Source organism: Miscanthus floridulus, chromosome 12 (assembly GCF_019320115.1).
Source record: "Miscanthus floridulus cultivar M001 chromosome 12, ASM1932011v1, whole genome shotgun sequence".
NCBI lineage: Eukaryota > Viridiplantae > Streptophyta > Magnoliopsida > Poales > Poaceae > Miscanthus > Miscanthus floridulus.
In genome coordinates this window covers 56,535,970-56,562,964 of record NC_089591.1, presented here as the reverse complement: position 1 = coordinate 56,562,964, position 26,995 = coordinate 56,535,970, and the positions used below count along the sequence as shown (strand labels likewise).

Here is a 26,995-nt window from a genome sequence, read left to right as displayed (position 1 = left end):
TCGTGCCTGCTATCACTCATCACATCGTCGTGGCAGCATTACGCAGCTGCGGCGTCGCGTTTACTTAGCCTGGAGAGGACAAGTGATGAACGAGACGGCTCGTGGCTTTACCGCATTATTAGTACTAGTTTTGTTTGATTCGACTATTCGAGAGCGCTGCGGGGATGCACTAGAGAGTGGATGCTGGCCCGCTCTCAGTAAGTTTGAGCATCTTTTCTGTTCTGCATCCTGTTCGTTTGCTGCTTATAAGTAATGGCTTATTAGTAAATAAATAATATTTTTCTCTCATATCAAATCAGCCAATAATACTTTTAGCCATGGCTTATAAGCCAAATCAGCCAAAGAAACGGGGCGCTGATGAGCAGAGAAGTCGTGGCGTGCGGTGTACTGTAACAGCTAGCCGATTCAGACTGAACGGAGACCATTGGTACCCGGTGGGAAAATCAGTGCCTTTCTGTGGGAGCAGTCAGAGAACATTTTTTCTCTAATGGCTCTCGTCTTAGCGATGCATTGTCACTACTCACTACGGAGTACTCACTATTGCGTCTGGAAGCACGGCAGCACGGAGTAGGCTGCTAGCTTCAACAGGAAAGCAGTGTGTGCCTCCACTTTTCACTCCATTTCTAGCTTTCTACCACTAACTACTAGTTGCCGTCTTATCAAGAACTACCTCCATTTCGTTTCCGCGAAAAGCTGTGTCGTCCAGGTCCAACTTCTCCTTTCGAAATGGAGGTAGAGAACACCGGCCTCCACAAGTTTCAATGGCGAAAAAACAGACCAAAGAACCCCAAGACTTTCTTGCCCGCATGCACTAGCAAGTCGCAACAACGGCGGCGCATGCCAATTGCCAAGGATCTGAAAACTATAGAGGCCTTTTAACCGTCCTACGCACGCAACGCACTTGTAGCGCTCGCTCTCGCTCGCACGCACGCGTAGGATGGTCCTGGGCGGCGCCCACCGCCACCACGAACCGCGCCGACGCCGACGAGCAGCTAGCTAGCCTCAACAGACGCTCCCAAAGGATCTGCTGGTACGGGACGGTAAGATCTGCCGCGTACTGCTCCCGTTGTCCGCACACGGCCGGCCCGCGCATCCATCCGTCAAAAAGCTAGGCCAGCCTTGATCGTGCGTGTCGTCGCTCTCCAGCTTTAACCAATGGTGATAATGAGTAGTAATGACGACCTCTCTCCTCTGAGAAATCAGAGCTTGACTCCTGTAGCACACTGCGAGCGAGCAACCGGTCCTGCAGAGTGCAGACGTGGCCAGTCGAACCTGGAGACGACGAGATGACCGCATGCAGAGCTGGAGCCCACAGCCCACTGGGCAGCCATGTGCCGGAGCCGCAGAAACGGACGGCGGTAAAAGCCGTACGTGTTCCCTCCCTCCCATGAACACGGAGCAGTTGGATCAATGATGCGCGTGCCAAACTTTGGGTTATTGTTTTCAAATTCGACGTGCTAATCTGGTCTCTCGATAGTGCCTGTGCTCGTCGTGCAAGATACCAGGATCTCGGGAAAGCGAAAGACAGGCAGCAGGCACGACGTCTTTCTCGCTCTCGTCCCTCGCTGTTGTGGCTGTGCTGTGTGACTGGAAATGACGCCTTGGCGCCAAGCTTTTGCCCAGTAGTAGTACTGCGATTTGTCGCGGAGCTCTGGATAGAGTTTAGCCGAATCAGGAGGCCTAATCCAACTGGTGCCGTAAAGGCCACGGGATTTGGGACGGCATCAAACATCCGCACATCGCATGATTGGCCTAGGGTGGCTACCTAGGCACTAGAGGTGTCGTCAGAAGGGAACAGGTGATGACTGGCCAGTCAGGGATCAGCTGGAAAATGGGCGTTAATTCGTCGGGTTCGCTCGGCACGGAGCTCCCCCGAGATCCTCTATTGGAATCCGCTGCTGTTCTCATTGGTGTCACACATCGTCGCGCCGCATTGTTGGACATTAACGGCCGGTTACTGTTTTGCCTGCACAGGTACAAGCACAAACAGACAGCAAAAGCAGCAAAAGCACATTAATCCGCATGGTTGGCAAAAAGCTACGTAAGGTGCACTTGCACGGTTGCCCTCGCTTCAGTGTGTGTTTGCCTTTTCTTTTCTTTTCAGTTTCTGTACTGATTGCCTTTGTTTTGACCTAGTCAACTTGCTGTTGTCCCAGCTTCGATTTGGTGATAAAAGGCAGCAAAAGCACACACGGCGGGCAGTGGTGTGTTTTTTTTTTTGAATGTTGGCAGTGCTGTGTTGACTTAGTGAGTGTTTGGTCTGTAAAATAAAGTGGCTTAGTACCGTCTCACTCTACTATTTATTTGGTTTGTGTAATATAATGAGTTGATTCATCACTGCCTTATTCCTTATAAACTTGTTAAGGGGTGTTTGGTCTATAAAATAAAGTGGCTTAGGATCGTCTCACTCTACTATTTTATTTGGTTTGTGTAGTATAATGAGTTGATTTATCACTGCCTCATTCCTTATAAACTATGTGCCGTTCTTGACGGAACTGAGAGGCCTTACGCGAGGATATGCATGCCGTTCTTGACGGAACTGAGTGGCGAAGGGAGAGACCGGTCACCGAAGGCTAGCAAAAAGATGAAGGCCCTGTTCGGCATGACCTATTGCTGTTGTGGCTGATTTGTAGATCTGATTTGTTGTGAGAGAAAAATACTGTTTCGCTGAAAAGTATGACTGATTCTGGCCGATAAACTCGAAGGACTATATCATGCACACAATGCATCTCTAGTGGACTGGTACTGTGGCACATCAAATCTCACTCGAAGGACCATATCATGCACACAATGCATCTCTAGTGGACTGGTACTGTGGCACATCAAATCTCACTCGAGTAATCTTTCTGCGTGGTGCACGCAAGTCACACATACAACTCTAATGTCAATGTGTCATGATAACCTATTCTCTGCAACTAAAAAGAGCGAAACGCTTTTATTCGAGCAGCCCTTCGACATGTACCTGATGGCCTGATGAATGATTAACATGCCCCGCACGGTCCAGGGAGTGAGCCGTTCTAAAAAAATCTGTTCTCTGCGCGGAGCGTCCGTCCGCTTTTCTGCTCTGGCGCCGCCTGGCCGCGCCGCCAGCCACTCGCGCCACCACTGAATTGGCCGCCGCTCAAGCTTGGGGCTCCGCCAGCTCCGGGCTCTGCCAACCGTCCGCCCGCCCGTTGTCGAAGCAGCCGGTTTTAAGAATAGAACTAGATTCGTATTATATGTGAGTGGAGAAAGTTAAATCTCACATATATCTATAAATAAGGGTAATATCGAAAGATAATGCTCAAAATATAACGTACTTAGTATAAATGATATAGGCTCCGTTCGGCTATAGGCTCCGTTCGGCTGACAGAATTTTAGCTGAAACTGGCTGAAAAACACTGTTCTGGCTGAATTGTTGTGAGAGAAAAACACGGTTCTAACTGAAAAAAGAAACCGAACAAGTCAAATATGGGGTAAGCCGAACGGAGCCATAATCTTAGACAACAAACAGCGGAAAGATAACTCCGATCTTCAGGTGAAGACTCCAATTACACAGGGACAACTGACTGGTTGATCATAAGCCTAATTCCTTCAAACTCTAGCAATCCGGTACCCATCTGGAATTTTATACAAAGATTTAAAAAGTAAAGCAAGCGTAAGTACATGTCGTACTCTACAAATATAACATGAGGTTCATGAGGCTCAAAAGGCTTACACTAGTTAACTGCGATTAATTTTTAATGAGTCATGATTTTAGCAATAGGGTGGCAACAAATTTATCCACGAGCCCACATAAACACATGATCAGATAAACATGAATAATGAACAGCATAAACAGTAATCATTGGTGTGCATCTTTATCATCGGTATCATCCGTGTTCATCATCTATTCCGTGAGGGTCCAAAGCCGCTCGTGACTGTGAGCACAGCTGATATACCAATTTTACACTCTGCAGAGGTTGTACATTTTCGCTGTGAGTTGTAATTTACCCTTTTGCCCGAGACGACCAACCTCCTGACCCACTACCAAGGAAGGTTGACATGGTTCACTAAGAAGCTTTTCAAATGTTCGTCTAATAAGTTAGGGCCGCTAGGTTTCTCCATCAATAAGCATAAACTCCCCTATAAAGAGTGACTAACAAAATACCAAAAAATCAAAGTACATCTTCTTGGCAGGCCGAGATCATACCTGTCTGAGCCCCTCTTGCGCCACAAAGGTAACAACTAACAAGCTAGAAAAGGATCATCATACTGAGCTAAAGCCAGAGCCATATAACCCTCACAGCTATACTATAAGTTCTGAATGTTCGCTTATAGATAAGTCCTTAGGGAGAGAAATCTAGAGCACTATAAAACAACCTAGTGCTCTAACCCCTTGTTTCATATTGCTAAAAAGCATCTTTTAATGTTTATTACATATACCATTATTCAAGTTACAAGATCATGGCTTTGGTTGAGCACTAACATCATACTACCCAATGCAATAACCCATAGAAATTAAGGAATCCAGGATATCAAATAGCTAGAAAAATTACTACGGTTGTCAAGATAGACACATGCATATGATTAAAATAATATTAAGGTGAATAGGACAATAAGGAAGATCGCATGTTATACTTGCCTTAAACTCAGATCCTTCTTCTAGTCCAAACCTTCAATGAATTGCTTCTGGAATCACCGTGTATAGCTCATCGACTGGACATGATTATAAAACACCACACAAGTATCCATACAATCATACACGAACCAAATAATAGAAATAAATTAGAACAATACACCAAACACAATAAAACAACAGGTAAAAAGGTTTTTAAAATATTCTACACGTTACTACGAACACACTAACGCAAAAAGCAGTCTAATCGGAGCTATAACGAAAAAGTTATGAACTAAACAAGATTTTCTTTAATAAAATAATAGATTAAATTTTAACCTCAAATTTTAAAAGTTAAAAATATATTTAACAGTAGGATGAACATGTAGATTACTCATTACGAATCTAACGCAACTTGAATGGATCAAAACGGAGTTAAAACAAAGATTTTATGGTCTAAATAAGAATAGTGACAAAACTATAAATAGATGAAAGCGTATTTTAGATCTAACCAAAGAAACTATGTTTTCATATGAAGAAAACGTATTTTGTATCTAACAGGACGATTTTACGCTTTCTGAAAGAGAAAACGTATTCTGAATCTACTAGAAAGAAACTGCGCTTTCGGAATAGGAAAACGTATTATGGAAGTTTGCCTTGACTGTGGGTTATATTACGCGGAACTGCAGGGGCTCTTTTGCAAATAAACCTGGCGAAGGGGTACGAACGAATCTTGGACCGTTGGATTGAATCCGGACGACCCAAATTAGAAAGGAGGGGGAGAGAGAGTCACCGGCCGGAGAAGAAAACCGGCTCGGCGGAGCTCTATTACCGGCGGCGAGAAGCTCCCCAAAGCGTTTGGTTTGGGTCTTAGAGGCCACGGTTTGATGAGCCGAGAGCACAGGAAATAAAGAGAAGACGACGAACTCACCTAGGGCCTTCCTACGGTTGGGCGGGTCTATAGCGTCGGACAGCACGGCGGCGACGGCGACGGCGAGAGGAGGAGAAAAATCTATTTTACTACACGATGAATTTCTCAAACTAGGGGTTCCCCTTACGGTAGTTTTGGTGTGCTTTGCCTAAGAGATTGGTACATATTTATAGAGAAAAACTTCACACATCTATATTAATTAGCAATATGGTACTAATTGATGTTGCACCATCCACGTTTACTAATGGACCTAAATAATCATTAAAGCCCATTACTAAATAAATGAATGGGGTTTTAAGATTTATTAGGATTATTGCACATGGATTTTAAGAGTTGGTTGAAAAATGAGATATATTATTTATTTTTGGAATTAATTAATTTTATAAATAAAACAATTCTAGAAAGGTCTAGAATTGATATTTAAGCCACGGAAAATACTCCGAGACCTCTGAAAATTTAGAAAAATTCCCAGAGACACTTTGGAACATGATGAACCCAAATAAAGTATTTGGAGCTCATGAAAAGATTGTTAGGAACTTGGAACATAAAGATTAAGGTGAAGGAGGTAGGAATTAAATTTCAGAAAGAAGCTGAAAATTTCCTAGAGATAGATATTCATCTCCTACACGTATTTAAAAAAAAACATATTTTACACATAGAAACACAAGGTGCGACCGACATTAATGCAACAAATACATTTCTACCTTAAGATAAATTTTAATCTAATAAAAATTTATTATTTCTCTATATTCTTATGAGTATAAAAATACAAAATTAAATTATATTAGCTTTATTTTAAAAGAAATAATTTTTAATCTATTTCAAGAGAAACAAATTTTAGGGTGTCAGTCCTTTCGGGCTGCAGGCTCTAGCGCTGCCTGCCCGCGCCGCCAGGGAGAGATTCGGCCGCTGCTCTGACCTCCAGCGCCGCCACCGCCTTCTATCCAACTGTGGTTTCGGGGCCTCAACGGCCCATTTGAGTGGACTAGGCCTATTGGTTGCGGTCTTGCGGCCCCAAATCAATCTAGTCCGAGCTGATAGGCAGAGCCGAAAACCCGAAGCACAGAGCTAGAGGCGAGAGCCCGAGAGCAAGAGGATCGCTGTGCACTCCGGCGGCGGGACCACGGCACCACCGCGAGTCCACGACGTAGAAGCCGCCCCGCCCGGCTGGGTCGTGTCGCGCGGGAAACTACTTCTGAGCCATTCACGACGCCGCGGTCCCCTAAGCCGCTGCCTCCCGTGAGTCTTGACCCTTGAGGACCGAGGGAACGCAGTTACGGACGCAGGGCTGGATCTGAAGAGGCGCTGACGAATTGGAGGGCCGTTCCAGCCTGGGGATGGGAAGGCTGGTCGTCGCGGCGGCGGTGGCCGCCTGGGCGTTCCCGATTGCAGCTTTGGTGAACTCCGTAGTGCCAGAGCCCTACATGGTGAGTTCCTTCTCTTCCATTCTAATGGATGCTTCGCTTCGGTTGTTGAGTGTGCTTCTAGTGAACGCTGTTTCATCAGGCTGCAATGGCCTACTGAGGATCGAAACAAAAAAAATTGAGCTGAACTAGATGAATGACTGGATGTGCACTGTATGCTTATAGGAAATAGCTTCGCCCAAGTGATCTAGCCAAATTCTTTTCATAAATAAATGCAAAGACACTTTTCTGCTCGATATATATTTTGTACTTTTATGAATGTAAATATAACACTGAGCATTTACTGAAATGTTCAGGGTATTGTTTCCATTCAGAAACACAAGTAAATAATCCATGCATCACATAAGCCATGGCTTTCTAAAAAATGGAATTCACAGCCGGGGAGTCATGATATCTATATATTTGTTAGGAATTGCTTGGGGGATTGTTAAATTTGCCTCATCTGGTTATACACTAGTTTCAACATTGTAGATACTTTTGAGTAAACCATGAGAAATTCGGTGAACGCTAACCCATGCCTTGTGTTTAGGACGAGATCTTCCATGTTCCACAGGCACAGCAGTATTGCCGTGGAGATTTCTGGACATGGGATCCCATGATCACCACCCCTCCTGGCCTGTGAGTTTTTGACAATTCCTCATTGCTTCAAGCTCAAATTTACCCCATGATGGATCGTTGTTGCGATTTTGCAGGTATTATGTTTCACTAGCATATATTGCTTCTTTCTTTCCTGTTGCCTGGATGTTTCGGGTAGCAAAAACATTTGATGTTCTTTGCTCCACAGCAGCTCTCAGATCAACTAATGTTATCTTGGCAATGGTCTGCGCTGTTCTTTTTCATGACCTGCTTTTGTGCATCCGGCCAGGAATTGGAGAAAGGAAGGCAACTACCTACGCTATTCTTGTAGCATTGTATCCTGTTCACTGGTTCTTCACCTTTCTTTATTACACTGATGTTGCATCATTAGCTGCAGTTCTTGCAATGTACCTATTCTGCTTGAAGAAACAGTTCTGGATCAGCGCAACGGTGAGTGCTTGAACTAATGCTTTATAGAAAGTTCACACTTTATGTTACATATATACACTATCGTTGCATTCACAACATAAACTTATTAGGACCCATATCATCGCCTTATAGCATAACCATTTTAATTATAATTATTTACTGTAGGCGATAGGTGCATTGTGATCTGTACCACCCCCTCTCCTGTATCTTGCCATACTGAAAGCAGCATGTACTCCTAGATTGTTAATTGATAGATTATGCCTGCATTTTAGGAACATGCAGTCAGGGTCTTGATGTTTGTCATAAATTTGTTGATGATCATTAACTTAAATAAATTTCTTTTGTTCTGCAGTTTGGTGTTTTTTCAATACTTTTTCGTCAGACAAATGTAATATGGATTATATTTTTTGCTGCCAATGGTGCTATCACATACGTAAAAGACTTGTATCCCAAGGACAATGTTTCCCATGAGAACAGTGAACCAACACATCAGTCAAAAAAAGCTTCTGTCTGGGATAACAAAATTAGCGCTCAAGCTTTGAGAAGACGGCGAATCAATAGTCCCATAAGTAAGAAGGTCATTGTTTCTGAATCTGCTAACCCTTACAACAGTGAGTGCTCCTGCTCCTTTAATTAAGAACTTATACTTACAAACTGGTTTGGCGATAATTATGTTGCATGCAACCCATCTGATGCCATATCTAACACTTTTGATAATTATGTTCAGGTCTTACAGAGGAAGTGTGGGACATCAGCTTGAAGTTAAGGAACTTTAAGTGTGAAATTTTGATTGCCTTTGCACCATTTGTAGTTGTCATGGCGGCATTTGTAGCATTCATAATATGGAATGGTGGTATAGTACTAGGTAAATTTTATCTCTAATTGCTCCTCCTTTCAAGTGATTTAAAAGACTTTAGCTGTATGCTTAGTAATATGTTAAAATTTGCTAAAAGCACTTCCTTTCTTTGAGTTATGCAGGTGCTAAGGAAGCTCATGTTGTTTCGCCACACTTTGCACAGTTTCTGTACTTTGGTCTTGTGTCAGCTGCTGCCCTCCAACCATGGCATTTCACTCCCAACCGAGTATTGGACCTATTCCACTTGTCTGGAAAGAATAAAACCTGTAGTTCTCTGGCAGTATTAATGGGTCTTGGTTTAAGCTTCGTCGCTGTACATTTTTTCAGGTTTATTACCTAGGCGCTTCCTTCATGTCGTTTTTTTGTCCAAGCATGAGAACTGCCACAATGACTTCCCACTAAACCTTAGACGCTTACCAATGATGACTCAATATTTTGTTAAAACCACAATGAAGCTAGAAGAAAAGTAGCAAAGCAGTTTCACCACCGTAATGCTTTATTTTAAGCGCAGAGCTAGAGTTACAGTGCAATATATGCCACAGGAATCTTGACTCTCACTTTTTTTCTTTTATTTAGACAATGATATTCATCTTCTTTATTTATTCCCAACTTTTAATGAACCAATCATCTTTTGATGCAGCATTGCTCATCCGTATCTTCTTGCTGACAATAGACACTATACCTTCTATATTTGGAGGAAGGTTATTCAAGTAAACTGGATGATGAAATACATGTTGATTCCACTTTATGTGTACTCATGGCTCTCAATCATCAACATCTTAGGTAAGTCTCTTTTACTTGAACATAGGAAAGCTAACTACTTTCATAAGATTAATGAACTATATCTTCTGTTTTTCTCATCTTGCAGCGAAATCACAGACAAGGATTTGGGTGTTATCATTTGTGCTGTCAGTTGCACTGGTTCTTGTACCTGCCCCGCTGGTTGAATTCAGATACTACACAATTCCATTTGTGATACTGGTTCTTCACTCTCCAGCAATTGGCAATGGCAAATTGCTTGCTATGGGGTCACTTTATGCAGCCGTTGACTTGTCTACTCTGGTGATGTTTCTGTTCCGACCATTCCATTGGGAACATGAGCCTGGAACACAAAGGTTTATGTGGTAGTGTAGGATAAAACACAGGAAGTTGGGAATAGAGCAAAAGCTTCATTTTACTGTAGTTTTGATTTGAACTTCTAACAGGACCAGTAAGCATACCTGTGTCCGGCCTATTTGGATCCTTGAGTGAATTTTATGGAAGAAATCAAAACAATAGTGCTGAGTATCGTCATTTTCTTTGTCAGCTTTTATGTACACTTGGCATTCTAATCAACCATTGCACAAGTCAAAAATAGGAAGTGCAGATATTGTTTGATCACACGGCTTTGAAGGGCAACAGCAATTTATATGCATTGATATTGAACAGGAAGTGCAGTGTCACGCCATAGGCAGGTGGTGCTGATAATTTTGACGAGGTTGCCCTCTTCGAGTGAATCGCAGCTGACTGAGAGAAGCAGCTTTGCAAATGGATTGATGATTTCACTACTGTCTAGCTGGCTGAGAGGTTTTGTCCTGTGAACTAATATTCTTGTATTGTTCTACAAATCACTGTCGTAATTGAAGGAATGTTTGCACCAGAAACTAATTGAGACCTTGTGATGGTTTTAACATTAGTTTCGAATTTGGGTCTTGGCTGCATCTAAATTTAGCATATTTATCATGTTTGTTGAATATGTTGGATGGTTTCTTAGGTCGATTTTCCAATTATACAGTTGATGGGCAGTCCGAAGAAGCATTTACAGTCTTGCAAGATGACACAAGTGAGGAATAACAAATTTTAGTTTCCTTTATCACTAGTTATATCCAGAAGAAATTAGTAGTCACAAGTGAGTATCTACTTAAAAGCCTCACCCAACAATGCAGCTGTTTCCTAAAGTACAAGAGCCATACACAGAAGGTACACCATACTTCTCGAGGATACGGATTACTGAACAGCTTATGCTGATTAACAGTAATGGCTACACAGGGAAACCATCAATTGCAGGACATTGTTTCCGCACATCTCTTAAACATAGAGCCATATACAACATACAACAACATTTTTGCAACCCTCTACAAAATTCCAGTTGTTCACAATCACTAATTTGCATTATTTTTATGTGGCCATCTTTGGTCTTCACAAGGAACTGACCCATGTTCTCCCAAGCAAAAACAGCGACCAGGATCAGATGGTTTAAGGATTCAGAGAGTCAATTCTATTATCCTTTGTATTTTTGTATAATCCCTTCTTATCTTCCACAGCCTCTCCACAACTTCTTTCATGGATGGTCTGTCTTCGCGGGTAGGAGCGACACACTGGAACGCCACATCAAAGATTTTGTTCAGTATATCCTCGTTCACTGCTTCAGTTAACATTGGGTCCAGTATGTCCCTAACATTGCCTCTCTGGTACTTATTGAAGGCCTGTATCAACGATAGACTGAACCTCAGACATCTTAAGTCTAGGACGTATACAACAACAGGAATGAAAAAGTACAAGCATGGGAAGGAGGTGGGTAAAAATTTAACCCAAAGAAGCATCAAATAAGAGCTCATCTTTTATCTATTTAACTCTACAACATACTTCACTTAATTAGTAGTAATTTGTTTGCAATCTGTCTCCGGCTTCTAACTGGCACACTGGTCTACTTCCCTTGGAAAAATCACTATAGAGGAACTAAAGGGACATTATACTACGTACCCAATTTATAACAATGCTAATGGCAGTCTGACAAAAAGACATCGGAAAAAAAACATCAATCCTCGAATTGGTAGGCAAAAGTAGGGTAGAGAATACATACCCATCTCACTGTAATCCTTTCTGTTGGACCCCTCCTTGCCTCAATAGGACGACGGCCTGAAAGGATTTCTAGGAGCAAAATACCATAAGAGAACACATCGCTCTTGATCGTAAGATAGTTTGTCCTCAGATACTCTGGATCTACATAGCCTGCTGTTCCTCTCACATCAGTCTGAATCTGTGACTGGCCTGGCTCAGTAGGACCAGTTCTTGCAAATCCAAAGTCAGACACTTTGGCCATGAAGCCTTCTGTCAGCAGAATATTTGATGACTTCACATCCCTGTGTATTATGGGCTTCTCTAAAGGCAAGAGGAATAACATCAGACTATGAATTGAGAAAAATATGCATGCGTGTTTTTTTTGTAGGAATGACAAAATAAAATTTTCTTGTTATCTGGGTGCATACATTACCACTTCATCACTAAAAAGCTGAAGAACATAAATGTGTTACAGAAACATATTTTTCACTGAAGAGAGTTACACTGTTACATATCACGGGCTTATTTCACATGTGGAACTGCATCATGACAAAAAAAATGTTTGATTAAATAGAGATCTGGTCGCAAGTTCTTATGGCCTACTTGGATTGGGTGGTTTGCTCTACAGATTTCAGATTTAGTTCCATTTTGGACTGAATCATAAGGAACTGGACCTCTATCACCCCATCCTAACAAGCCTTAGTTGCAAAAGGAATTCTTTTCATCTTCAAAAAAGTGCCCTAAGCATACTGGTTCACTTCCTTACTGCAGTTTTGAGCAGCACAAGTGCATGATTTGGATTGATAAAGACTAAATTGCTTGATGCTTAACTAAGTACGTGAAGTGTACCTGCATAGAGATGCAGATAAGTCAATCCATGGGCAACATCTATAGCAATTTCAAGCCGCTGATTAAATCCCAAAATTAGGCCATGTTGACCTGAAGAAGATTTCAAAATATTAGACCAATCATTTTGGAAGGAATACAAAAAACTAGCAATCTGGTTTACACCTTACCATCCAAATGCTCCCTAAGAGTGCCATTTGATACGTATTCTGTTATGAGAATCCGTTCATTGGCTTTGTCAATACAACCAAGCAATTGGACCAAGTTCTTATGTTCAATATTTTTTAGTAACGCGACTTCGTTGCTGAATTCAGCACGTAAAGAGATAAATTTTCCTGCCAAATGAAACCATATCAGAATCATAGTTCATACTACAAAGTATGGTCTACAAGAAAACTGCCAATGAAAAGGGAAGTTTATGAAGAAGCACATCGAAAAATAAAAACCAGCACATAACATTATCATTGACTGATGGAGTAAAGAATGGAATATGAGTTCATAGTTCATCATCCAACACCCATCTATCGGTCTATAAATATGGATCAAGTAACGGGTCTACAACATACCTAAACCTGGATTTGACACTCTACCGCAATCTTGATTCCCCAAAATACAATGAATACAAATGTGTGCTAATGCAGATGAGTAATTGTATGTATATAGAAAGGAAAGAGTACAAGATAAGGTCACGGTCCAATTGTCCAAATAAGTCTCAACACAAATAGAACATTCATATCTCACCGAAACTGGCACCATGCGGGGCTAAAGCTAGACCATTGTAGCTAGGAAAGTTGCTAGAATAGTTGCCTGGACAAAAATAAGTTACCTTCTTTGCCCTTTTAATAGCTACGACACGTCCATCTCGCAGCGTCACTCTGTAGACCTTTCCAAAGTAACCTTCGCCAACCATCAAGGCCGGCGCGAAGTTATTTGTCAGTTTAACAACATGTTCAAGACTGAGGTTTAAAGGCTCGTTTCTACTTGGTGGCGAAGAAGACAATGAAAATCTAGATGGACTTGCAGGTACTCGAAGCGGGCTTCCAGGAATTCTATCAGAAATCGACCTCATTTCAGAAGAATTCACTGAAAACAAATAAAAGCAATGTCACAATCGATAGTGAGTTTTTTATACAACCAGAGATAACAAACATATCTCTTGTTTGCTAGTATGAACTTTGTCCTGACAAACAGGTTAGCCATTGCTTTGCTGCGTTGACAGGTTTCATCATGATGAGTGAAATTTTGTTTTCTGACTTACAGGAATTGGAATGTTCTGCAAGAACATGGTCTTCGCTTCCATCCTTCCTTTTTGAGCGAAAACAGGGGCAGAGGGACTCAAAACACACAAGAAACATTCCTGCAGTTGTAGCAGCTACCATAGTGCTACCTGTCTCCAGTCATCAAATAATGGGCAGAGATGTGCTTCTTCATTTGTACTTGATTTCTTTATATGAGCACATTATGGATAGGAAACTGTCTTGTATATGATTGGCACGGAAAAGTCTGCCCCCCTTCTCATAGGTTCAATCAAAACAGAAAAAAAACAATAAAGCATTCAGTTTAGCAACTTTGAATGAGAAACAAAATTAGATACTGGTAGTACAAAATGAACTGACACTTGACATACTTCTATCATCAAATAATTCACAATACAGTCCTTTCCAAAAGGTAAAACATGAAGAGTTCGATTGTGAACACACATACAATTTTGCCCTAGGAATTCCATTACCCTTAGTACGTTGCCAGGCAGTAGATGATGATGCATTTATCATAATACAACTAGAGGTGCTGTACAGATTCATAGTTGACTAAAAAAGGGGGCAAAAAAACTAGTAGTCTAGTTTCTGTAGATTTTGTACGTCTGTACTCTGTACTAATCAGTCTAATTCAAACAGTTACTTTGAACTCTACCCGAACCAAGTGCTTAAACATAGGCAGCCAAACAGGACGGAAAGCGAAAGATCAAACTGGAAAAGAAGAGACGAGCAGGTAGTTGATCATGGCATCATGCACGACAGCACCAGAACAAGGTACAAGAAAAGGAAGCACATGAGGATCCAAGGTGCCTCAAATGGCATATAGTGCCAGCTGGCACGGTGTCTGTTGCCAATAAGCAAAACTTTAGCTTCAGTCATTTCAGGTCAGTTGGAACACTGTAGCTTAACTGCTTCAGCCTTTAGTTAAGGTCAAGCCCACCATCGAAACCGTGCCAATCCTATCCCACAGAAAATTACTAAAAACAGATGAGCAATGAATCTTTGCGGTCAGCGATGCCATAACGCTTACCTATGCTACTCTGCAATCACCCAAAAAAACAGGCCAGACAGCAATCCGATCACGCACCAAATATCCTAACCGCTACCAATCGCCGGAACACGCATCTGGAGGCCCCGTCCTGGAACTCCAGGAGTTCAAGAATGTTAGGCGAGTACTCACCGGAGAGAAGAGAAGAGACTCGAGCACCGGGCTCCGCCGCGGCTACCGATGCTCCCCCGTCCCGTCCCGCCGCCCCAACGCCTACCCAACCCGGCAGGCACGCACGACTCCTCGAGGAAACACTTGGACGGAAATGGCGAGGAAGGGTGTTCCTCTCTCCTCTTCAGGAATTCCCTTTTGATTTGATCGGACTTTGCGGGTGGGCACCCCCTGCTGGCGTGGAAACCGTGTGTGCCTGCGCACCGGTAGGAGGAAGTAGCGAGGCGGTCGCCCAAGACCGACGACCGGGAGGAGAAGACTGGTAAACGACGCCGACGCGCTGGATATTGTATGGGGGCGGCTTCCTGCCAGGTGGGTCCCAGGGTTCGCGCGCGCGCCCGTGGCGGGGCGGCGGGTTGGTGTGTCGCTGCCGGACGGGGCCCTTTGGGTTGCGTCGCTTCGGAAGGGACGAGGAAGGCTGCCTCCAGATACGAGAAGTTTGTAGGACTGACGTTGGATTGGGTCAATACGCGAGACTTTTTCTCTGAGTTCAGTCAACTGAGTCAGTAGCGGAGGCGGAGCCGCGGAGCCTCAGGGTTAATTAAGAGGGGAAACACGATTTGCAGCGTAAATGCACAATTAAGGCATATTTGGATAATGCGGTTTTTAAAAACGGTAGTATCATAAAATTATGGTTTTATAAGTTAAACAAACACAAAATTGTGGTTTAGAAAAAAAGGTCATAATTGGAGTTTCTAAAACTCCAAAAAGACTATAGTTTTAACAAAACCACGGTTTTAAAGACTACAAGATTTGTTGCATCCAAACATAAAGTAGATTTTAAAAACCAAAATATTTTGTAAAACCATAATATACTTTGCATCTAAACATGACCTTAATTGGCTCAATTGCTTTTTACACTTGTTGGCTTGTTGCCCGACAGTCCTAATCCGTTTGCTGTCTAGTTTCTCTCTTCTTTTTACCATAATAAAAAATTAAAATGGAACAAACAAGTAGAATTATCGCATCTCTCACTTGCAAAGAATAGACATGCAGAGCATGTGGTTCCAAAGAATATATGAAATTTAGGCCCCATTTGGCAGGGCTTCACTTCACTAGTGAAGCCATTTTTTTTTTGCTTCAGCTCCACGAACAGTTCCACCGGTGGAGCTGAAGCGGTTTTAGTAAACCGTTTTGCAAAATGGCTTCCCTGTGAGAGCATGTTTTTAGGGGCCTGGAGGAGGAGCCGGGAGAAGCCACTTTTTTTGGCTTCATCCCACCCAAAATCACTGTGAGAGCATGTTTTTAGGGACTTCACAAGTAAAGCTATTTTACTTTACCCCGTTTGGTAGAAAACGGCTCCAAACGGCTCCTGAAGCCGGTGGAGAAGCTCTGCCAAACGGGGCCTTAAAGTTACTCTGTTGGACAAAGTCATGTACTCCTATGTAACTACCGGCGAAGAAGATCGAAGAGATTTATACTATATAAAAATATGGCAGAAATGGTTATTGTTAACGTATAAGACGTTCGACCCAAATATAGGTTCTATGGTTTGATTTTGTGTGTGATATGAACCATGAGTATAAAATATATTCACTCAATTCCAAATTATAAGTCATTTTAATTTTTTTATATTCATTTTGCTATGGATCTGAATAAATAATAGGCCTAGTATATAGCAAAATGTATGAACCAAAAAAGTCAAAGCGACTTATAATTTGGAACGGAGAAAGTATATCGTTTCTAAACATTGTTTCAAAGCCTATGGCCTTTGAAACCGTTCTGGTACACACTTTCTAAAAATTTACACAAATATGAAAGCAATCGTCTAATTTATCATATATTATTTATCAATTACTTTTTATTTAGTATATTTTCCTACAGTCCTACCCGCACTCATGGTCTTTTTATTCATTTTTAGATAAAAAATCTCTAGTGTATTAATTTTTTACTTATCTATCATGTTTTTTGAAATGTTGTTTTTTAACAAACTACACCTTATATTAATTCTAAAAGCCAATATCAAGTTTGTATGAATTAAATATAGTGTAGAAAATATACAAAAATATGATTATGACAATAACTTGAACATAAAGATTCATGTGATGTCTATCTTGTATCTATAAATTGTGTGCACCTATTTATAGAACCACACCATGGGCATGTTTAGATGAGTTAGGCTGGCTGCTAGTTGGATAAAAAATTAGCTTAAGTTGGCTAGCTAATTGACTAACAATTAATCAAATGTTTTGCTAAAGAAATAGTCCGTATATTAGCCTTGCTATTTGGATGCACTAGTATTATTTCTAATTATTTTTTAGCTAGCTGGCAATTAAGTCATGTATTCAATAGGCCCGTATATTGAAAAGCACGGATCTTGACTTATTGATTATTGTACATTCAACGTAAAATCAATGTTTGGAATGTTTATATACTACTAAAACGATTAGGACGTGATTGACTGGTTTTGAAGATATAGGATGACCTTTGTGAATTTCTCAAGACTGCGGAGTGGATTTTTTAGGCTGTTTTCCCATGGCACTGTTTAATAAGATTTTAATCTTTTAAGATAAGATTTCTCTTAGTCATCTTTCACTCAACTATCTTCAAATTCAACAAGAAAATAGGGCAGATTAAATGATGGAAGACATGATCCATGAACACACAAGCCCAGAAGGTTGAAAGTTGAACGGTTTTCAAGAGTTGGAGGGCCAAAGTTATCCGGTTTTGAAGTTTGAGCTTGAAATCCGAACTTTGGTGAAAGTTGGAGGGTGTAAATTGGACTTTACCCTTTGATATATTGGTGTTACCATTCACACGAGATACAACGACGGAGTCTCAGCCTAACCGTTCATGCTAGATATGTTGTAGTTGCAGACAATAGACGCCTACCTTCTTTGAGCTTTTACATGAGCATGGTTGTGGTAGTGCAATTCTCTCTTAATCCAACAGAGTTGGATGCAAGGGCCCATGTTTTCCTTTTGTACACTCCCACCCCTATGACATCCACATGTGAAATGTTGACATTTCTCCTTTTAGTCATGCATTCTTATGATTGTGAAAAGCCGAGAACTGTATTTGCTGACGAGAACTACCACACCATAAGATTAATATATTGATCTGAAGTAGACCGACTATTCATATGCAGTCATACAATCCATAATATATAAGGTCGTGCAGCTATTTGGTGATTCTGAAGTCTCCATTTCACAATTTACTTCGAGCTTGAAAAAGTTATGGTCATGCTGCAGATTCATGGTTGTGTCCATATGCTATGTACTTGCCATGGAAGACTCTTATCTGCACAAACAGAGAGCAAGATGAATTTCCCATGCTGCTTTATTTTGAAAGATCCCATACTGCTTTATGCAGTCACGGATGATAACTATGGTGAAACAAGTGGAGCTCCAATTGTTGGAGCTGATAGATGGTTGCAGCTCTGAATTTAGGAGTTATCGTCTAAAGTTAGACTTATCTGAAGCAATTGTTGCCTATGGTACTTGAGATATAGTGACAACTAGCATGGCTTCACGATATATACCATAAATAAGGTGGTCACACACAATTCTTGACATTATGATTTCTTTTGTTTTCTAACTCATACCCGTTAAACCCTTAAAGGTCTTCAGTGAGCATTTTGACATTCTGTGGTACTTTGCTGCAACATCTTAATGCTATTATCTTTTGTTTTATCTTCAATTAGCATTATTGTTTTCTGAATCCATGTGTTTCATATTATCATGGCCACATATGAATACACATTCACAAAGATTCATTTAAATATGACTGTTTTATGGGTGCATGCTCAAACCAAGAGATGTCTCAACATTTTCTTAATGACCCATGTTACCTGCATAGATAAGCTGATAACAACAACTACTGCAAATGAAGAACAGGACAACCTGATGACTAAAATATGACTTTGCATGAGCTCGGCATGTTTGTAATACTATGCTGGGAAACAAGCTGTCAAATACATCATTTCACTCGCTTTATTAAAATCAAGACCTATTGGATACTACTATACTGAACCTACAAATGAAGACCTTGCAATCTGTTACTGTGTATTTTCCTTGATTATCAATGACATAAGACAAGAAATGATATATTTTAAGATGACTTTGCTTTTGTTATATCTATACATCCACATGTTTATTCCCATGTCTACCGAAGTGCTATAAGTACAATGACTACTTTACTAAAGTCAATTTTGATAATAGCTTTTGCTTAATCTGAGACCTCTCTTGTGTATTATATGATTGATATAGCAAGAGCTATGCTCCCTTTTCTTTTCTTTTGTGTTGGAAGTGCTTTATTATAACATTGGACTCAAGGACTCCCTCTGTTTTTATTTACATGTCCTATTAGGTTTGTCTTAACTCAAACATTTGTATCTTTGACCATCAATTTTCTAAAAATGATATAGATTCATGATATAAAATTTATGTTTTTAGATTCACTATATGAAAAACATTTTCACATTATATGATTCATAGGTTGTAAAACTATAATTTTTTTTAGAAAAATGGGTGGCCAAAGATAGTAATATTTGACTTAGGACAAACCTAATGTGTTATGTAAAAAAGAACGGAGGGAGTAGTAGGCATTGAGTGTGTACCAAAAACTTTTGTACATGAGTTCTCACATACTCATATGTACATTTTTTGTACTAAAAATTTGTACGTGAGTATACGAAAAATGCTCATGCACAAATTCCAACTATATATTAAAAAAAGGACGTACCCAGTACAAAGAGCTCCCGCTCTATGCGGGGTCTGGGAAAGGTGTCAGTGGCAAGTCTTACCATCACCTGTGCAATGCGAGGAGACCGCGACTTGAACCTGGGACCTTGTAACACCCCGGTGTTACGCAAGCATTTAGGCACTACAAATCATGAACATAATACATCATCAAGCATCAAAATCATACATGCATAATCATGTTAAATAATAACTGAAACAATGCTTTGAAACATGTATGTTGCATTACTGTTTAGATGAACCTGGGTCGTGTTTGTGCTTGTAATAATGTTTAACATGATTGTTTGGGAGTACAAATGACTTAGAAATGTTTCACATGCATTTTGGAGCAAGGTTGGTATTCAAATTTTCCCAAATTTTGCTTTTAAAAATAATCTTCTAAATTAGGGTTTTTGATTTAAATTAACTTTAAATCTATAGTTCAAAATCTGTTTGGATTTAGACCTTGCACCTTTTGACAAAGTTGTAGAGTTTAAATTTCTAAACAACTTTTATTTTGGGTCCAACTTTTGAAACTGCTTTAAAAAGGTTCAAAAATTCATTTGAATGAATTTGGAAAAAGAAAATAAAAAGGCAAAATCCCAGTTTCACCTTAATGGGCCGCCGCTCTACTTCTGGCCCGCTCGCGCAAGCCGGCCTGGCCTGCCTCCGCGTCCACCGCTCGCTCGCCCACGCTAGCGCGCGCCAGTGCCGCCTGCCGCGGCAGAACTCGGCCGTCGCGAGGCCGCCGCTCGCCAGCAACGGCGTACGGGTGGCACCTCAGCGGGCCCCACACCACTCCACGCGCTCGCCTTCACCTGCCCGACCGCGCCATGCTCCACACTCGCCTCTCCACTTCGCAGCAGCAGCAGCAGCAGCTCCCGTGCGCGCAGCGAGCTCCGCCATCGCCGCGCTGCCTCGCCGGAGTTGGCTCGCCCGGCCACCATAGCTCGCCGTCGACCACTTCATCTCGCCAGCAGCTCCGCCTCCACCTCGCGCACCCCGTGCTCACGTCGGTTTGCCGTGGTAAGCATTCACCGGCCATGAATCGCTCACCGGAGTGAGCTCCTCCTCGCCGGAGTGCTCCACTCCGTGGATCTCGCCCCTCCGTCCTCCTTCTCGCTCTCCTTTCTTGTGCACGAGCACCGCCCGAGCTTGGTGGAGCTCCCACGCCGCTCCCCACGCCACCCCATGGCCGGAGACGCGCTCCCACCGGAGAGTCAAGCCACGATGCTGCCATGCACGCCAGCGAGGTCGCCTCCGTGCACCTCTGGCCATGCCCATTGCACTGCCATGTCCGCCTTGGCATGGTGGTCACGATGGCGGTGACCTCGTCGCCGGCAACCTCGTCGACGGTGAGATCTCGCCGGTCAACCGCGAGCCATGCTCGGGTTTGACTGACCGGTGGGGTCAGTTGACCCTCTGGGTCCCGCCTATCTATCGCTCGGTGTGGGTGTGTGTGTTCAGATCCAGGTGGATCTAGCATTTTTGAGCCGGGATTTTCAGAAAGAATAAAAGAAATGATTTACAGATTTTGTTTAAATGCTTTGGAAATTTATAAATTGACAAATATTGCTCCAAATTTGATGAAACAAATTTTGCTAGGTTTCTTGTGACTAGATCTATCTGTTAAAAATATTGCATGTCAAATTTGTGATACTTTTCTATGTAGCTTTATTTAAATTGAATAAATGCTAATTTCTTAGAAAATGTCTAGTAAATAGAATAATTATCAGAAAAATATGGTTCTAGTTTTGGTAATCTCCTTTAGTGATGTACTTTGTAGGAAAAATCTAGTTTTGGTAATCTCCTTTAGTGATGTACTTTGTAGGAAAAATCTATGTCATGCATGTTCTGTAGAGAAATATTGATGTGTAGTTCAAGTGCCTTTAATTAATGATTTTTGTTATTTTAATAGAGAGCAAAAATTTTATAAAACATGTGTATGATAATTTTTGTGCAGTGATTGTTTACTATGTAGAATATAGGAAAAATACCAAATCTGTTGTTTGACACTTTTCATAGTACAAAGTATTTTCATGCTCATATTTATGCCATAGCTTGTCATTTTTGTGTAGGCTATTTTACTTATCGAAATGCCATGAAAATTTTATGGTAGTCTACTTAGAGTAGTACTATGCTACTGTAATTTTCTCAGATTTTTATGAGCACTAGAAATATATGTTACTGTTGTAGCCCTAGTTTAAAATGAAATAAAATAATCTTCTTTAATGCATGTTTAGTTAATGATGTTTGCCTTGGTGTATCTTTGAAGCATCTTAGCTTGCTGTGGTGACTTGGCATGTTAGTACAGTGGTTGTAGTAGTAGTATAGTAGTACATGTTCTTGGATGATATTGGCTACCTTGTAGAAGAGCTTTACTTCTACTATGTCCAATAGAGTTAAACATGATCATCTATATTTCATGCATCATGATCATTACATGTCATCGCTCTGATGTACCTATACATGAGCACTTATACATCTACATCATACAGGATCGCAGGAGGAGTTGCTAGTTGTAGTTCAGGAAGAGTAGACCGGGATAGATCCACAAGAAGTCCAGGCACAGGAGGTGCTAGAGGAAGAGGAGCAAGGAGAGGACTTGCCTGAGTGCGTGGATCATCAACCTAGTTTGTTCGAACAAGGCAAGCTCCAGAGCATTCTAAGTATTCTACTTTATGAAAGCAATTCTTCCTATATATGAGTTTATATATTGTTGCATTAAGTTGTAGGAGTTGATTGAAACCGTTGATGCATTTATTACTATCCTTGCCTACCTTATTACCTTATTACCCTGTTAGGTCAGGATCGAATAACTGCTTAGCCTTGCTTAGACCGGTAGCGATCGGTGATATCCGGTCACTTACATTTATAGGTGGTTACTAGAAGAATTTAGCTATGGAAAGAATGATATCCTAGAATTAACCATGTGTGATGGATAATTGGAGACCGGACGGAAAAGTTAGAGGCAACCAGACAGGGTTCTGAGGTGCTGTTAGTTTCTGTCTGTATCGATTAAGGACCGATCGTTGCTCGTCCCTCTTGTCATGTTGAACGCATGCCTCACATTTAGCTAGCCGAATAAAGTACCTTTCGACCACGAAGCTAGTGACACTATTTGAGCTGGGATAAACTCGGATTGGTAGATTGGTGATGAAGAGGGTATGACAGGGACACGAAGAGTGGGCCCAAGGTGCGTCCTAGCTATCGGGCGGTCCCTGGGTAGTGCGGTCCCTGACTGTTATCCCATGGCTACTTAGAAAGTGTCATTGGTGATCTGTAGCTCACTTGATCAGTAAGTGTGGTTTGTGTGAGGAATAAATCACTAGCTGGTTAGGAATCAATTCGAATCGCCATCGCTCCTGGATAGTGAGCACTTGACTCGAGCTACAGCATCATAGTAATTATGATAGAACATTGATGGTTATCTAGATGGTATGGGATATGCTAAATCTAAGTTGGTAACTGGATGTTATTGGTTAATCAAGTGATTGCTATAGTATAGGTGATTCTAGATGGATAGGTCATAATAAAGATGATGCAAAGTACTTAAAATGGTTTCTTCATGATAGCTTATGCTTTTTGTAAACTAGTCAGCTAGCCCACTAAAGAAAGCCTTACATAATCCTTGGTGTTGCTTTATTTTGGTTTAAGACGGGTAAGTCTAGCTGAGTACCTTCTCATACTCAAGGCATTGTTCCCATTATTGTTGTAGATGGTCAAATGTACTACGGCTATTGCATTAACTGCCTGTACCCAGCGATGGGTGACAACTAGGACCAAGGGCAATGGTCACTCCGTATCTCTCATCTGATGCTTTTGTTGGAGATGACTACCTACTGGCACTGTATCTGAACTAAAAGTGTGTGTGTGGCTTTAAAACTATTTGCTTCCGCTATTTCAATTTGAACTTGGATTGTAATAACTTTATGTTCTAAACTCTGATATATCCAACTGTCATTGCGAACTTTATGTAACATGTGATAGTAATTGCTAAACTTGTACGATCTTGGTTTGTATGTCGATTGGTTTAAAATCCTTCGTGGTTTCACGGACTACCAGGTTATACGGGCTTAAGTTTGCTAAATTATCTGCTTCGGTAGAAGATTTCCTTACTTAATCTCGTATAATTGGTCGGTTCTGTTACAACTGGTATCAGAGCAAGGTTTAGCAGGTTACTATTCATGTGTATATTCAAAACAAAAGGGTTTTGTGTTACAAAACTAATTACGAACTTATAGTATATAGGTGTTCAACCTCTAATTTAAAACTTAAGAGTGTGCCAGTGGTCATATCCTGTATGCCCAGTTAAGGACTCTAGGTGGCTTATTTAAGTACTGACTTGGGGGTCTTTGCATCATAATTCTATTTCGTCGCTCATACGGCGTGCTATTGTATGAGTGCCATTCACTTGAGTGATAATGTGTGGATCCATTGCCTCTATGCCTCGGTAAGTGAGAGTTGTGAGAGCATGATCGGATACACTGCCGATCTAGGGAAGTGCTTATATGATGCCGGATTATTTACATGCCATACGCGTGTTTGTATGAAGGTATCCAATGTGTGGGGAATTCCGTCCTGTGGTGACGATGCCATCGATAGGACGATGGTTCGGGTAGTTGCTACCGTTGTACGCGTATCTGGGGATGCGTGTAGAGCGAGTAGATTACTTTACTATTTTTGCGCATATTTTTCATACTATCAGGGTTTGGGCTAAAGTGGATCTTTTTGCAGGTACATAACAGTGCTATCGTGTAGTACGTATTAGCTACGTTTATGAGAGACCGTTGTATGCCACCGTCTATGCCACTAGCAATTGTTATTTTTCCTAAGTTTGTGAGAACGTACGGAACGTGCATGCATCATGTTGTTACATATCATTCATGGCATTGTTCCTCTCCTTATAAGTTGATTATCTCATTTTGATAAAAATGACAACTTAACCTTGTTCTCACGTGAGTAATAAAACAAAATTTGCTACAGATGGCACGCACAAAGCAGACCGCTCGCAAGTCCACCGGAGGCAGAGCTCCCTACCATCAGCTTGCTCCACGTACCCATCAGCGCCACACGTTTCTTGGAGAGTTTGGGATGCCTACACTCTTGTGGAGAGTGCTCAGCTATGTAGGCTATCCTGATGGAATAGAGCCCCGCTATTTTTGGACAAATGAGCATTTGGGGGAAGGTCTCTTGGTTACTGTGGAGGCCATTGTTTATCCCCGAGGTGACAGTTCTGAGTGGACTGGTTGGCGTTATGAGTCAACTGGCAGGACTACTGAAGAAGCAGCTGATAGGGCAGCCTTTGGGATACTGAGGGATATCATGGATTGTTTTCCTCAGGAGTTGGTAGCCGCTTTAGTTGCAGTCTTTCCAAGGGGCAACCCCTCCACTAACTCATGGCAACAAGCAAGAGGAGGATCTTTGGAGATTGGTGCAGCAGAAGGACAGAACAATGATAACCCTGCTATGAGTGCCATGTTCGCAGTGATGAAGGCTTTCGATGGAGTAGAAGGTAGCCTAAGACGTGTGTCTGGTGCTCTTGGTCATGCCCGTGATGACCAACGTCAGCTTTAGAGGGATCACGATGCCGAGATTGAGAGGCTCAGTGTAGAGATGGCTCAGTTGACTCATCAGAGGGATCAGGTGACCCTAAGGACTGGAGCCTATGAGGGAGACGTATGTGCACTGAGAGAGCAAGTTGAGCATCTGACCACCACCAACAGGAACGCTGAGTGCATGTTGATCCATGTGCTCCACCAAAGGAATGAAGCCTGGTCCACAGAAGATGTTCTGAGAGCTCGACAGGTTGAGCTGTGAAAGCATCTAGGCCTCTAGTTGGATTTCGATGATTAATGTCAATACAAGATTACTATGACTAACGTGTGTTTTGCAGAGACAATTAAGTTAGGTCGTGGTAATAGAGATCGATTGGGCAATCGAGGTTGTCATGCCCCTATGATGGAAATCGTTTTGGTTTTCAAAGGATGGACGACAAGGTTAAGGATAACTAGTTCTAAGTGTCGATTGAAGTTGGAGAGACACTTAGAGTAGTTTAGGACTTTGTTTTTCCTTTGGCCGTACTATGAAGGGGGGTATGAATGGGTAGCTTGACCTAGTTGAGTCTAGTGAGTTAGGTGTGGTGCACACTTGTTAAAACTAGCTCTAGGTAGCTCCTATGAATGCCTAAGATCTTTTGGAGCAAACTTCATTCACATATGTTCGGAAGTTGGAAGTGAATGGAGGGTCAAAACACTGACCGGACGCTGGCTCCGGTGCGACCGGACGCTGGCCGCAGGGTCCGGTCAGTTCATTTGACCAAGGGGATCAAGTCTGGTTTGACCGGACGCTGGGAGGTCATGTGACCGGACGGTGAGGGCCAGCGTCCGGTCGACTCTAGTAAGGGTCCAGACTTGGGAAAGAGTGACCGGACGCGTCCGGTCAGTGTGACCGGACCCTGAGTATCCAGCGTCCGGTCGTTTACAGTAAGCATCCAAGAGCGACCGGACGCGTTCGGTCGGTACTGACCGGACCCTTACAGCGTCCGGTCATCACTTGAAAACTGATTCGCGGGTTGAACAGACCGGAGCGTCCGGTCATCACGACCGGAGCGTCCGGTCATCCCGTAGAAGCTCATAACGGTTCGTTTTTCAGGCTGGCTTATAAATAGAAGCTCCACTCATGAGTGGAGCATCTTTTGCTCATTCCAACAGCTGAGAAGCACGTTTGTGAGTGCCAAGAAGAGCAAGGTCCTAGTGAGGTGTTTGTGATTCGAGAATCCAAGAGAGTAGCCTCACTAGCAAATCAAGAGTAGCAAAGTGTGCATCCATCTTCTCATTAGGCTTCACGTGGTCAAGTGAGAGTTCGTGCTTGTTACTCTTGGTGATCGCCATCACCTAGACGGCTTGGTGGTGATTGGGAGTTTGGTGTTCACCCGGCGGAGCTTGTGGGTGATCCAACTCAAGTTGTGAGCGGTTTTGGGTGATTCGCCGCGACGGAGTGTCGAAGAATCAACCCGTAGAGAGCACTTGATCCTTGCGCGGATCAAGGGGGAGCTACACCCTTATGCGGGTGCTCCAACGAGGACTAGTGGGGAGTGGCGACTCTCCGATACCTTGGCAAAACATCGCCGCGTTCCTTTCTCTCTCTATTTACTTTGAGCATTTACTTTGAGCAATTCAATACTTGTTTTTATTCCCATAAAAATTGCTTGCTAGAGTAAGTTTGGAACTTAGGTTGAGAGGTTGTTGTGCATTAATTTGATATTAACACTTTTCTAGGCACAAGGGGTTAATTGGGCTATCCGTAGGATTTGATTATTGCAAGAAAATTTAGAATTAGCCCAATTCACCCCCCTCTTGGGCATCTTGATCCTTTTAATTG

The 26,995-nt window shown here is 42.1% G+C and overlaps 2 protein-coding genes across 6 annotated transcripts; one reads left to right on the top strand and one right to left on the bottom strand.

The window, feature by feature from the left end:
* The first annotated feature begins 6,533 nt into the window (after positions 1–6,533).
* LOC136496481 (dol-P-Glc:Glc(2)Man(9)GlcNAc(2)-PP-Dol alpha-1,2-glucosyltransferase-like) lies at positions 6,534–10,085 on the top strand. 4 transcript variants are annotated; one of them, XM_066492171.1, is made up of 8 exons: positions 6,534–6,934; positions 7,461–7,549; positions 7,624–7,957; positions 8,289–8,547; positions 8,664–8,801; positions 8,915–9,119; positions 9,433–9,575; positions 9,661–10,085. In XM_066492171.1, exons 1-8 carry the CDS (start codon positions 6,845–6,847, stop codon positions 9,918–9,920), a joined length of 1,518 nt encoding a protein of 505 aa, XP_066348268.1. In that variant the 5' UTR covers positions 6,534–6,844; the 3' UTR covers positions 9,921–10,085. The 4 variants fall into 4 exon arrangements, with proteins under 4 accessions (XP_066348268.1, XP_066348271.1, XP_066348270.1 ...); XM_066492174.1 differs by having other exon boundaries at positions 6,875–6,934; positions 7,461–7,623; positions 7,719–7,957; XM_066492173.1 differs by having other exon boundaries at positions 6,875–6,934; positions 7,461–7,623; positions 7,716–7,957.
* A 740-nt stretch (positions 10,086–10,825) lies between these two features.
* On the bottom strand, positions 10,826–15,169 carry LOC136496483 (calmodulin-binding receptor-like cytoplasmic kinase 3). Of its 2 annotated transcripts, XM_066492176.1 has the most exons (6): positions 13,717–13,969; positions 13,285–13,541; positions 12,629–12,725; positions 12,462–12,551; positions 11,635–11,933; positions 10,826–11,257 (listed from the first exon to the last, which is right to left on the bottom strand). In XM_066492176.1, the coding sequence occupies exons 1-6, from the start codon at positions 13,835–13,837 to the stop codon at positions 11,036–11,038; spliced, it is 1,086 nt and encodes a 361-aa protein (XP_066348273.1). In that variant the 5' UTR covers positions 13,838–13,969; the 3' UTR covers positions 10,826–11,035. The 2 variants fall into 2 exon arrangements, with proteins under 2 accessions (XP_066348273.1, XP_066348272.1); XM_066492175.1 differs by lacking the exons at positions 12,462–12,551; positions 12,629–12,725 and adding an exon at positions 14,895–15,169 and having other exon boundaries at positions 11,635–11,928.
* Between the last annotated feature and the right edge of the window lie 11,826 nt (positions 15,170–26,995).

Bases quoted from the DNA above. Each gene is read 5' to 3' on its own strand.
- LOC136496481 (XM_066492171.1), top strand. From the start codon at position 6,845: ATGGGAAGGCTGGTCGTCGCGGCGGCGGTGGCCGCCTGGGCGTTCCCG. The intron at 7,550-7,623 runs GTGAGTTTTTGA...GCGATTTTGCAG, and splicing joins ATCACCACCCCTCCTGGCCT to GTATTATGTTTCACTAGCAT. The intron at 8,548-8,663 runs GTGAGTGCTCCT...AATTATGTTCAG, and splicing joins ATCTGCTAACCCTTACAACA to GTCTTACAGAGGAAGTGTGG.
- LOC136496483 (XM_066492176.1), bottom strand. From the start codon at position 13,837: ATGGTAGCTGCTACAACTGCAGGAATGTTTCTTGTGTGTTTTGAGTCC. The intron at 12,552-12,628 runs GTAAGGTGTAAA...AATCTTCTTCAG, and splicing joins TCTTAGGGAGCATTTGGATG to GTCAACATGGCCTAATTTTG. The intron at 11,934-12,461 runs GTACACTTCACG...TCTTGCCTTTAG, and splicing joins TTATCTGCATCTCTATGCAG to AGAAGCCCATAATACACAGG.